Source organism: Dromiciops gliroides, chromosome 2 (assembly GCF_019393635.1).
Source record: "Dromiciops gliroides isolate mDroGli1 chromosome 2, mDroGli1.pri, whole genome shotgun sequence".
Taxonomy (NCBI): Eukaryota; Metazoa; Chordata; class Mammalia; order Microbiotheria; family Microbiotheriidae; genus Dromiciops; species Dromiciops gliroides.
Genome location: NC_057862.1, coordinates 373,227,610 through 373,241,109, shown reverse-complemented (window position 1 = coordinate 373,241,109; position 13,500 = coordinate 373,227,610). Strand labels below are relative to the sequence as shown.

Sequence of the window (13,500 nt, the reverse complement as noted above, 5' to 3'; positions counted from 1 at the left end):
CAAAATCAAACACAGCCTAGTTAGTGATAAATCAAGGACTAGAACCTCTGGCTCCTGGCTCAGGGAACTCTCTTCCACATCTATGTTGTCTCAACGTATAATGAAAAAATCAGTTGTACTCTACCTTGCACTGTAATTTGGGGATAGTTTATTTCTGAGATTAATTTGTCTCTTGTGAGTTAATTGAAAACATTCACCAGAAAATATAAGAATATAAATTATGATTTAAAAAATAATATTATGTTCTGAGTTAGGCAATGCTCACCATCAATAGGAGTTTGCTCAGTTCCTACTATCTACTATCCACACTAACACTATAATGGCAAATACCACAGGATAAGTGATAGGCATGGAACCTAAAAAGATTATGAAGCATGAGTTGCTATCTTCAGTACTACTACCCTGGGGACCAATTCTCAATTGGTAATGGTTAGAAACAAAAAGTTGAAAAGTTCAACTGCTTAAACCACACTAGTTTGATGAAAATATTGGAAGAACATGCAACTCTTGGAGGGGTGGCAGAAAGACGAGCACATTCATACAATTTTAGTAGAATGTGAATTGATCCAATCTGAAGTATACTATGAAAGCAACTAAAACGTTCATATACTTTTGACCCCGAAATACCAGTACTAGTCATATACTATAAGATTGATGGTAAAAAGAAATATTCATAGCAGTGCTTTTGGTAGTTAGCAAAGAACTGGAAACAAATCAGAAGCTCCATTAACTAGGTAATGGATAAAAAGTGTGTGTGGACACAATGGAATATTGCTGCATGGGAAAAACAATGACTATGAAATATTAAGAGAAGCATAGGGGGGCAGCTACGTGGCACAGTGTGTAAAGCACCGGCCCTGGATTCAGGAAGACCTGAGTTCAAATCCAGCCTCAGACACTTGACGCTTACTAGCTGTGTGACCCTGGGCAAGTCACTTAACCCCCATTGCCCCGCCAAAAAAAAAAAAAAAAAAAAGAGAGAGAGAGAGAGAAGCATAGGAAGAACTATATGAATTGATGCAAAGTAATTAGCTAGGTGGCACAGTCAATAGAGCACTGGACTTGGAATCAGGAAGACTCATCTTCATGAGTTCAAATCAGGCCTCAGGGGGCAGCTAGATGGCACAGTGGTTAAAGCACTGGCCCTGGATTCAGGAGTACCTGAGTTCAAATCCGGCCTCAGACAATTAACACTTACTAGCTGTGTGACCCTGGGCAAGTCACTTAACCCCCTTTGCCTACCAAAAAAAAAAAAACAACCAGGCCTCAGATACTTAATAGCTGTGTGACCCTGGGCAAGTCACTTATCCTGTTTGCCTCAGTTCCTGTAAAATGAGCTGGAGAAGGAAACAGCAAACCACTCCAGTGCCTTTGCCAAGAAAACCTCAGATGGAGTCATGAAGAGTTGAACACAACTGAACAGGAACAGTAAGCAAAAGCAGGAAAATAATATACACAATGACAACAATGGTAAATGGAAAGACCAAATAAGTGCTGTGAAATCATAATGAGCAAAGCAGGCACCAAAGAAGAGACATGCGACGTCCTGTCCTTCCTTCTTTGCAGAAAGGTACAATTATGGGGACTGAATGCTGAGTATAAGATTTTTGGGACATTAGTTTTGCTGAACCCCAATTCTCCCCCTGCTTTTGGTCATTTATTATAAGGGTAGAAGGAGAGAACATATTGAGAAATAAATGATGCTAATATTAAAAAAAAAAAACAAATTTTTTTAAAAAGCAAAAAAAAAAATATCCAACTTCATATCACTAACTTTGTTAATCAAGAATCCTTTTGATTAATAATTTTGTTTCCTAAGTGAATTTCCCATAAGGAATGGGGATTTCTAGACGCAGGTTCCTTGGTCAACTTTACCTACCAGTGTAAATAAATAAATTGGCACTTATTATTAAAAAAGTGTAAGAATTGATTTAGGGGACCCCACCTTTGGCTAAAATTAAGATGACTGTTGCCGCACTTCCCCCAATGGCCCCTCCGGTTGCCCAAGCCTCCCCGCTCAGTTGCAGCTCCGGGTCGGGTCCGGTTCCAGTTCCGGTTCCGGGGGGAAACAGGCCACCCCTCCCCCGACGTGACTGCTCTCCCCAAAACCAGGGCTGACTGTCCTCAGTGCGCCCAGACCTTGTGGTGCTGCCCAGCTCAGGGGACCATCACTCTTGAGAGGAGAAAGCCTTAGGCACACCCTGCACAACTTCCTCCCCGCCCCCCCCCCCCAAGCCCCTGGCCCCTGCAGGCCTGGAAAATGGCTTGAGGTGCATGGGTGGTTGGCCCCGGGTTTCCTGGGAGAGCAGGGTTTTTAAGGGAAGTGCAGGCGAGCTAGAGAGAGGGGGATGGTAGACAGTGATCAAGAAGGAGACAGGTGGAAAGACAAAGATGAAAAGAAGCGCAGGGGGATAGAGAAAGTTAAAGGCAAAGCAGAGAGTCCATTGGTGGAGGTTCACAGGTCATATATTCTGTTTTTCTTTGTCCTTATCTCTAAGTTTATTCTTATCAATAAACCCTGTTTTTTGCTTTTATTGAAAGGAGGCTTTTTTTTTTTTTTGGTGAGGCAATTGGGGTTAAGTGACTTGCCCAGGGTCACACAGCTAGTGTCAAGTGTCTGAGGTTGGATTTGAACTCAGGTCCTCCTGACTCCAGGGCCGGTGCTCTATCCGCTGCACCACCTAGCTGCCCCAAAAGGAGGCTTTTAAATCTCATTTCTTGTTAGTCTGGGAGAAGCCGTTGGGGAGGGGGCAGGGCCTTACAGATTGGCCCACAAGGTGCTTAATGAACCTGGGGGATCTTTTAAAACCCCCTTACAGATTGGAAGTTCCAGCCAGGAGTTTACAGATTGGCGAGGCAGATAGCTATAGCCTAACAAAAGTTTTTTGTGAGCTGATCAACTAAGGTGAATCAATTCTGATCATCCCTGGGAGAACAGATAAAAATGAGTTTTGGAACCTGCAAAGCTGAGGACCAGATACTGGAACCTATGATAACCTTGTGCAAAGGCAGTTAACCTGTGACAGATCAAAAAGACCCGCTCTACCCTTACCCACTACAATACAAAGAGGAGGCGGACCCACCTGGTGGAACTGCGGTAGGATGGGCCTACCTTACTATAAACTGGAAGTAGGGGGAAGATAGCCTAGACTTGGAGAGAAACTGAAGTCAAAAGTGGAGAGATTCCTTTCCAAGAGAGCCTTGTTGAGATCTTGTTTGTGGGTACTAGATTGTGAGCTCCTTGAAGGCAGGGACTATCTTTTGCCTAAATATTAGGGGCTTAGTACAGTGCCTGGCACATAGTAGGGACTTAACAAATATTTATTAACTGGTAGCGATCATGGTGTTTTTAGTGGGGGTGAACAGTTAAGGGAAACAGTTTATTTCTGCAGAATGACAATTCATTGGAAATCACCCTAAATCTATCTAAACACCACAGTTGCTTGAAAAAACTCTCTGTAGGGAGATACAACAGGCAATGAATGTGATTGAATGTAATTAAATTACAAGAGTTCTTAGAACAAATTGGTAACTATTTGGAATGAGAAGACAGGAAGGAAGGTAGCAGGAAAGATTAGTCATCTAAACTAACCCGCTGAAAGCCCAAATCCTAAGACCAAGTGGTTTGAAGAATCTCTAAAAAAATTTTTTCAAGAATTCTCCAAAGGCATTTAGGAAAAGCCCACCTGGTAAATTTGGTGCTATGGGGGAATCTGTGGAGTTCAGAAAACCCTATGATGCTAATAAGAGTTTTAAAGAGATCTCCCAAAAGTGAATGCCCAGCAGGCTTTACAGTCAAAGGGGGAGCACCAGCAACACTTCCGCCTTCATCATAGAACTTGAATGAGATGTTCAAAATTTCCAGGTTTGGGGTTTCTGATGGGGTTTCCCTGAGAAAACCACAAAATTACCAACAGCTGCTAAGAAATGCAAAAGAGTTTGTGGGGTAGCACTAAAGGAGGGAAGCCTACAGGAACTGAGAGACCACAAAGCCAAGACGCCCAAGGGCAAGGTTCTAATTTCTCCATACAAAACATCACTTTGAATGAGTAACAAAAATTCCTCACATTTACATAGAGCTTTATAATTTATAAAACTCTTTCTTTACTACTACTTGGTGAAAGACTACTTAATATAACTAAATAGTTTTCTCTCCATTTTACAGATAAGGAAAGGCCTCAAGGAAGTGAAGAGACTTCCTTGTTTAAGGTCACAAATCTACTAAGTGGCAGGCCTAGAACCCAGGTATTCTGATTCTAAGTCCAGAACTCTAGCAACTACACCCAGCTGGGTTTCACAAAGGTCTGGAGAATGTCCCCAAACTAGAGAATGTCCCCAAGAATCTCTACTTAGAAGAACTTAAGTTTCCCTTGATTATAATTATGTTGTTGTCCATGTATAATAGTGGAGTTCCCCCTCCCTTCAAGGTTCAGATCCCCACCTAATCAGTGGTTCTGGGCATATACAGCAATGACTCAAGTTGCTTCCTGAGTTAATAACTTCAAGGGAGAAACTTAGCTTCTTTGGAAATTGGGGGGTGGGGGCAGCCAATTCTGTTGGAAGAAATTATCTTACTTGATAATTAATGCAGAGGCATTACCCCTTAATCTACAGCCCTTTATTGGAGTCTTCTCTGCCCTGGATGCTAGGTATTATTATCCCATTTTACAGGCAGGAAAAACCTACTCACAAACAGGTTCAACATCTGACTTAGGTTACCAAGCAGAGAGGCAGTGGGAGGGTTTAAGAATATAACCCCAGGGGCAGCTAGGTGGCGCAGTGGATAGAGCACTGGCCCTGGAGTCAGGAGTACCTGAGTTCAAATCCGGCCTCAGACACTTGACACTTACTAGCTGTGTGACCCTGGGCAAGTCACCTAACCCCAATTGCCTCACTTAAATAAAAAAATTAAAAAAAAAAAAAAAAAGAATATAACCCCAGGAGTCCACAACCCCAATTCTTGGCCCTCCACCTCCTGACACAGTCACAGTTAAGTAGAAATACACTGAACAGTCTTCCTCCTTACCCTAACCCCAATCCCACTCCTACGGCCCCCTGCACAGACAGAACTGCCAGTTATTCATGGGGATTACAAGAAATTTCGGAAAAAGAAAAATCAGTTGACATCAGGGCATAACTCTGATAACTAAACACTGCCCCTATCCCTTCCTGAACTAGACAGACTATTATTATTAGTAGCATGGCATTAGGCTCTTCTTTACCCATAATGTAAACACCATAGGATTTAAAGGCAGAAGGGTTCTTAGGGATCATCTAGTTCAATCCTCTTGATTTTACAAGAAGAAACTGAGGCACAGAGAAGCAGAGCCCTAAAATGGAAAGAACAACAGATTAAGTCAGAAGATATGGGTTTAAAGCTTAGGCTTGCCATTTTCTACCTACTTTGGGCAGGTCACAACCTCTTTTGGACTTCAGTCTTTTCATCTGACCTGGGGATTGGTCTAAATGATCTCTAAAGCCTCTCTAGCTTAAATCCTACCAGAAAATGACTTATTCAAGATATTAGTAGAGGTAGTAACTAGCAGAGCAGAAATCTCAACCATGGTCTTAATTAGAACTCTAAATCCAGTGTTTGTGAATCCTGGTAAATTCTACAGCTTATCCATGGAGAAGACAAAAGACAAACCCTTTTATAGGGCATTTTACTTAGTTGGGTCATTCCTCTTCCCTCCCTAGGAGCTCAGCATCCTGATGCAGAGCCCAAGAGTGGATGGATCAGTACATTATACTACTGCTCAAGAACAGGGTGATGGTATGATGAAAAGTGCTCTGGCAGTTAAGAGACCTGAGTTTGTTTCCCATATTCTGGCACTTACTATGTGACCTCAAGCAACTTGCTTTCCTTCTCAGAGCATCCCTGCCCTCTGGAAAATGAGGCTCTACAACAAGATCTCTAAGGTCCCTTTCAATTCTAAAGGTCTATCAGGTTGTGGCCTGGGGTGTAACAATTAGCACTTTGACCTCACAATGAACATCTTAGTTCACATCTTGGTGAGACTTTAGTTTTCATCCTAGGCAGTAGAATAAAGTGAAAAGAACATTGGTTTTGGAGTCAGTGGACCAGACTGTGGATCCTGGCTGGGCTACTTATTACCTGTATGGCCTTGGGAAAGCCAATTTACCTCTTCAGGCCTCAGTTTCATCTGTGGAAAAAAAATCCATGATGGATTAGATGACTTCTGAAGTGCCTTTTAGCTTATGGTTCTCTGCATCAGAGCAGAACGGCACCCTAAAAATAGATCTCCAGAGCTCAGGTAAACCTACAGCTAACTTCAGCCTTCATGATTGGTAGGAAAAAAAGGTCTAAGTCACCCTGATTGGCCTGTGATAACCTAGGAGAGAATGATTCCTAGGAGGGTAAATGGCTGAGTACCCTTTGTCCAGGCCTGAAAGTTGTGAGTGCCTTGAGTAGTCAACTCATCTTCAGTTTGCCTCTTACCACAAAACAGCAGAAATGATGCTAAAACAGCATACTGCAGCATACCCATCCCCTTCCACATGGAAATAACATTTGAGGTATTATGCAAAGGACTCGATACAACTTATTAACTAATTATAATAAATAGGATTTCCAATTTCAGGGACAAAGAAAAAGGGAAGAAACAATACAAGCAAAGCTTAGCCTTTCTGCAGAGGGGGACCATCCAGCCTTCTCAATGCAATGTCTTTGGGCCCTAGATCTAAGAGATTATATTAAAAGAACACAGTGACCTCCACTTAGCACAGTACCTGGGCACACAGTATGTGCTTAATAACTGCATACTGACTGCTTGGTACAGTGCCTGGTACACAATAATTGCTTCTTTCCTTCCCTTCCTTCCATACACAGACTATTCTTGGTAAGGTAACTAAGAAGCCTAGTCAGAGCTCTACATTGGCAGGTCCAGGTGAGGCTTCCTCAGCTGCTAAATGGCTACAAATGGCACAACTCAAGGGTCAATGTCACAACAGGACAAGGGTCGAAAGGAAATGGTGCACATTCCCCACCAGCAGTTGCCACAGAGGATATATCTGAGGCAGTGGAATCTTGTCCCTCCTGTAATCAGCTGAACAAATATTTGCCCCCAAAGACAAGCTAAGCAAGCAGAAGGGCAAGCTGCACAACCAACAGGAACCATTTAATCATTATCCCCAAAGGAGTTCATTTACAGAGTAGGTTTCCAGGGCAGGCTCAACCAGCCAGGCAGAGGGTCACAGAGTCAGCCAGGCCCCCGTTCAATCTCCTCCCTTTAAGTTGGAGGTAGAAACAGGATCACGGAGAAAACAATGGATACCTATGTACTGGCTGGGGGAGGTCTGGACAAGCTGAACAGAGAGGAGTGATCCCTTCAGCAACTTCAGAAGGCCCAAACTATAGTTTGGAGACTGCCACACCCTGGGCACAGCCTTGGAACAATCACATTCTTCACATTCCAAAGTCCATGGTACAGTTTGCTCCCTTTCACCTCAGCTCCTTCACTTGATCTCTTGGTCTTGAAAATGTGCTGGATTTCCTAGGGCTCCTGAGAAGTTAGAAAGCTAAGGGAATACTTGTACCTGCTCCCAAGCAATGAGACAGAAAGGAAGACAGAAAGGGCTGGGATAGGCCTTTGGTCCCATATGCCTCCCTTTCATAACTTTACTACTTCAAAACGTGTTATGTTTAAGTTGTCTAACCTGGCTGGCCCTCTCCTTCCACATCTACAAAACTAGAGAGGATTGTGTTATATGTTCTCTAAGATCTCTTCTAGCTCTAAATCATAGAATCCTATGATAAGTTTGGATTTTATTCTTCTGAGGCAATACAAGGAGAGTAGGTAGTGAATGAGAGTTGCCTTTCCCAGGGAGGAGCAGAATTAAGTGCTGCTTCAGTGTTCTTTGTCTTGGTCCTAGTCTCAGTAGCAGAGTGCTGTGGGTGAAAGCACCAGGACCCTTTTTGAAAGAAGAAAATTGGGGGATGGGGGGTGGGGTGGACTATGGAAGTTTGGCTGCTGCTTACTAACTGACCTCAGGCAGTGCTCAGTTTATACAGCATGACACAGCAAGAGCTCAACAGATCATGTGAAAATTTTCACACAATGAAGTATAACAGAGTAGTGCTAGGCACAACCAGAATCCTGAGGAGCATGGCCCACTTTATCCTAAAAATCTATACCCATTTTTGGATTGATGAGTCTCCTACCTGGCCAGGCCCCGTCTCTGCTCTAGTCCCATGTCTAAATGCCCCTCTTCTGCATTGGTGGGGAAATATTGTGTAGTACATAGGACAGGGGACTAGGATCCCTAGTGGTCCTCCTACTAGGTGCCAAAGTCTTGGATTTGTATCCTGGCTCTGCCATGAATCAGGAGTGTGACCTTGATCCAGTCATTTGACTTCAATTTTCTCATCTGTGAGATGATGGAGCTGAAAACTGGATTATATTGGAAGAATCTTACAGCTCTAAATCCTATAATCAGTCTATGAAAAGTACAGGTCAACCATGGGGTTTACTTTGTTAAGTAAACAGAACCTTGAGTTTTCTGAGGGAAAAAAGCTCACCAAAGTAACTTCCCTTCCCTTCTATGACATCTTTTTTGTTTGTTTGTTTTTGTTTTTGTTTTTGTTTTTTTCGGTAAGGCAATTGGGGTTAAGTGACTTGCCCAGGGTCACAGAGCTAGTAAGTGTTAAGTGTCTGAGGCCAGATTTGAACTCAGGTACTCCTGATTCCAGGGCCGGTGCTTTATCCACTGTGCCACCTAGCTGCCCCGCTTCTATGACATCTTGAGACAAAAGGAATGAGACAACTAACTTCCAACTGTGAGTGTACCTCAGGATGAGCAGTGGCCTGCACAGGCTCTCAAGAGTTTCAAAGTCGGGGCAGCTAGGTGGCACAGTGGATTTAGGAGAACCTGAGTTCAAATCCAGCCTCAGACATTTGACAGGTACTAGCTGTGTGACCCTGGGCAAGTCACTTAACCCCAATTGCCACACCCACACAAAAAAAAGTTTCAAAGTTTAGCCAGCCTGTCCATTAAGGGATGGGGCCTGTTCCTAGACAACTACTCCTTAGGATAAAGACACTAAAAATACAAAGGGTATTTGGCTATCATTGGCACATGGTTCCCAAAGCCCACAATGATTACTCAACACAACAATTTGACTTGTACTACAAGTCAGGAAAATTTGGGGATGTCTCTAGCCAGAGACTAAGGAGAAGAGTGAAGCAGAAAGGGGTCCCTGGTCCTTACCCAACCGCCATTTTCTTGGATCCAAGGGTCTAGGTGGTCATCCAAGTAAGTGGCCATCCAGGAGGTGATGCGTCCTACCAAGACTTCCATCTCTTTATCCACGCTTTCCACACACAATGCTCCTCCGAAGGAGAAGAATGCCACAATTCGGCCCCAGTTCACCCCATCCCGGAAGAGTTCATTCACTACCTGTTCAAAGCTCTGATAAGCGGTCCCTGGAGTGATGTGGAGCTGGGATGTCAGGTCACTGAATGCCCTCCGGTACCGAAGTTCAAATTCATCTCCTGCCTCCCTCAAAGCTTGCTTCACAGCAGCCACTGGTATTGTCTCATGGGCATCCAGACTGCTGCTGTGTCCTGTGGCCCCACTCACTGCACGACTGTCAGCAGGGTGCCAAGAGGGGCTGCCATTCACAGTACTAGGTATCTCTGTCCCTTCTGGGGCCTCAGTCCTATTCTCATCTTCAAACTGACTCCAATTGTATCCTTTCTGTGAGAGCTTGTAAGAAAGAAAGTCAATCACCAGCTCCCGGTTACTGTGAGACATTTTTACATCAGGAATGGGCTGATCCAGTTCATTGTCCAAAGCACCTGCTCTCTGGGTCCGGGATCTGCTTGACAACTCTCTTCTGAGATTCAGGGCCAAAATGCTGGTTCTGAACAGAGAGAGAGAGAGAAAGAAAGAACTTCAGGGAGGGGAAATATACAAAAGCCCCATCTACCCCACGGTATCTTATTCACCCTCCCAGGGGTCTGGGTTTTCTTACAGATCTCAGTAATTTTCCATCTATCTTTCAAGACACCAGGTCTGAGTAAGACTGAAAATCCACATCTAGGAACCGATCTTCAGACTGGGCTCTCTACTCATTATCACCTTCTCTCGGAACAGCCCCTTCCACCCGCCCCATCCCCCCACCCCAGGAATAACCTTGCATTCAAATCAGCTGTCTGAGCTCGGGTCAGGGACGATGTCGGGCGGCGGCCCCCTCCCTCCGGGCTGCTGGTTCGGACCCCAGGAGCCGGTGCTCTCACTCCCCCTCCATCTCCTGCATTGAGGGCAGCGCTGAGCCGCGCTCCCGGCCCGGGAGAGAGCCCGGCCCCCTGGCGGATCCTTCCCGCCCCTCCGTGCTCCGGCCTACCGGCGGGGCGGACTCATCCACACCGGCGACTCGCCGGCGGTGTGTGTGGTTGGGGTGGGTGTAGAGTTTGCTGTTTTTCGATGTTGTTGTTTTGTGAGCGTGTGTTGTTTTAATTTAATCCAAAGGGACCGGCGCCGGGGGAGGCTCCTCAATGGGAGCCGGGTTTCCGAGGGTGGGCTCTCAGGGCCGGTGCCTTAACCCTTTTTCCCTTCTCCGAGGCCAGGGAAGCGCCGGCGGGCGGGGGCGCAGAGCGCTTTCCTTCTCCCCGCACCCCGCAAATGTCCTCGAGCCCGAGGGGCGCACCGGGTGGCCTCGGGGCCCGCTCCGCTCGCCCCTGGCGGCGTCCGGACATCATGGCTGCCGGCGCTTCAGGACAAAGGAGCCGGAGCCCGGACCAGAGGGCTTCGGCTGCTCGGGGGCGCCCGGCCCCGACCGGCGCGGGTCCCTCTTCTCCCCGATATTCCGCGGGGGTCCCGGCCGGGTTCCCTGGACTCCTTCCCCAGCCCTCGGCTCCACAGCGCCGCCCGCCGGGGAGGTACGGCCGGGCCCAGCCCGAACCACCCACGTTGCCGGGCAACCGCCTTCCTTCCCTCCCGGCGCCCCCCGGACCCCAGCACAGGCTGAAGGGAGGGGGAAGGGGGCGTCCCGCCCCCCAGATCTCCCGGCGGCTCCGCCCCCCGACGGCCAATCAGCGAGGTGGTCAGGGTAGGGGGCGGGACACGAAGGCCTCCATGGCGCCCTCCGATTGGGCGCGGTGCCCGTCATGCACCCCCCCCCCCGGGCGGCGCGCTCACCTGCGAGCCCCACGAGTAGAGGGGGGGCGACATCCCCTCCCCCGCCTGCGTAGTCCCAACAGCCGAAGGGCTCTTGTCAGCCGATCTCCCGGCTGCGAGCTGAGAGCAGGTGGCCTGCGCGCCTGCCTGTTGGCTGCCTACCTGCCTGTTCTTCTCTCCCGGAGTTTGATTCCAGACGGACCCGGCCTCAGTTTCCCTTGAAAGAGGCCGGGGGAACTTGCGAGCTCAGTCACTTCCGGTGCCTTGGCAGCGCGCGCGTGCCCGAGACGTAGATGGGAGCGCGCGCTTCGAGGCCGCCCCTCTATGGAAAAGAGCGAGAAAGAGAGCGCCCCTTGCGGGTCATGTTGAGTAGTGGCCAAATCCCTCTACTCGTTAGGCTAACCTCATTCATTAATTCTATTCATTCATGATTGGTGGCCTGCAAGGGACCTTATAGATCATAATTCATTTCACTAACATTGAAGTTTTTTCTCTTGTTATTTATCTCAATAAAATTCAGTAAACATTTATAAGCACCTACTATATGCCAGGCACTTTGCGAAGTGCTGGGATTTTATTTGAATTCATGTTTTAACATTAGCACTATATGGCTTGGGTTTTTTGTTTTTTGTTTTTGCGGGGCAATGAGGGTTAAGTGACTTGCCCAGGGTCATACAGCTAAGAAATGTAAGTGTCTGAGGCCGGATTTGAACTCAGGTCCTCCTGACTCCAGGGCCAGTGCTCTATCCACTGCACCACCTAGCTGACCCTATATGGCTTATTTTTAACTTAATTTTTCAAATATTTCTCTTTGATGTGAGTTGAAGAACTGGACCCAGATTTGAATAGGAAATGATCACACAGATCTATATTTAAGAAACTAGTATTCTCAATGGTGCGAAGATAACACAGATGCAAAAGAACACATTCTTAGCAACAATAGTCTTCCCTTCATAATGCACGACTTAATATATCCACAACTAGAGATGCGGCCAATCATAATGAATGCAAGGGAAAACTAACAGCCCATGTATTTCACTGGTGAACACAAAATATTAACAGACCGTATTACATCTATTGAGTCCTTCCACAAATTTGAAAAAGAATCATACCCAATGAAGCATGTACAGATTGGAATCTGCACCAACAGAGGGGACACACAAACCAATGAGAGCCATCAAAGTATCACTGGCCTATTTAGATGTAGATATATAGATAGTATAAACTAAGGCAAACACTCTCTTAATAGAATTTAGATCTCTCTTTCCCTAAAGGGGAAGACAGGAGAATGCAAAGATCAGTTCTTGAGATTTAAGTCCCCTTCTTCCTAAAAGGGAAAGAAACTAGAGAAAGACAATGCCTGTAAAAATTTAAAAAGAGGTTTTATTAAGCAGGAAAGAAAACCTAACATGATCGTGAGTACTATCCACCCTGTTGCTGAATAGGATCCTAGGCAACATTGCAGGGATTTATATAGAGTTTTTAAAAAGGCAGGTAAGGAATTTGGAGGAAAAGGTGGGCTTAGAAAGGAATGAGTTGGTGGGTCCCATGCCCAAGAAGAGGGGCAGAGGGGTATTCCAGGGGCCAATAAGCAGTTCAGTTCAAGGGCTTATTAGGAAATATCTGTCTAGGGATGGATGGATGGATGGATGGATGCATGGATAAGATCTCTCTCTTTCTCTCTCAAAAAAAAAAGATTATTCCAAAGTTAAGGGATAAGGTTGTCTCCAAAAAGACCATAAACAGGATATGTCTATAGTCAAATATCATGCAATCAGATAAGTCTTTGATTGGCTTCAGAGTTACTGATTCCCTGCACCTCCAGCTAGGTTTATTCTCAGTCACTCAAAGGATTGTTGCTGTGTTAGCCAATGAAGCTAGTCCTCATATAGTTGTTCTGGTTACTTGGATAATTAGGGGGCTCAATTAGGTATACCAAATCAAGGCATCCATTTTCATGTTGGATGGATGGATGATAGATGCTTGATAGATCAATAGGTGTATATCTATACTTTTGTTGTTGAGTCATTTCAGTCATGTCTGACTCTTCATGGCTCCATTTAGGTTTACCTTTCTTCCATTCTGGATCTTGATTCAACATCATACTCCCATCTGCTCTTGAATACCCTGCCCCTTTGTACTATGTAATTGTGCTTTGTCAAACCCCAATTTGTGAATTCCTACCATCTGCCTCTTTCATTCACATGTGCTGCTGAATCATTCAACAACCCTTTCATAAGTCCCTACTGGGGCAGCTAGATGGCGCAGTGGATAGAGCACTGGCCCTGGATTCAGGAGTACCTGAGTTCAAATCCGACCTCAGACACTTAACACTTACTAGCTGTGTGACCCTGGGCAAGT

At 45.8% G+C, this 13,500-nt stretch overlaps 1 protein-coding gene across 5 annotated transcripts in view; it reads right to left on the bottom strand.

Moving 5' to 3' along the window:
* The window catches only part of BCL2L1 (BCL2 like 1), a 51,326-nt gene extending 39,908 nt beyond the window's left edge, over positions 1–11,418 (bottom strand). The window contains exons 1-2 of one of the 5 annotated variants that reach the window (XM_043982849.1): positions 11,302–11,418; positions 9,229–9,883 (exon numbers count right to left, since the gene is read on the bottom strand). In XM_043982849.1, the coding sequence (XP_043838784.1) occupies positions 9,229–9,774 (546 nt within the window). In that variant the 5' untranslated portion in view covers positions 9,775–9,883; positions 11,302–11,418. The other 4 variants (XM_043982847.1, XM_043982846.1, XM_043982851.1 and 1 more) reach the window with 4 other exon arrangements.
* Between the last annotated feature and the right edge of the window lie 2,082 nt (positions 11,419–13,500).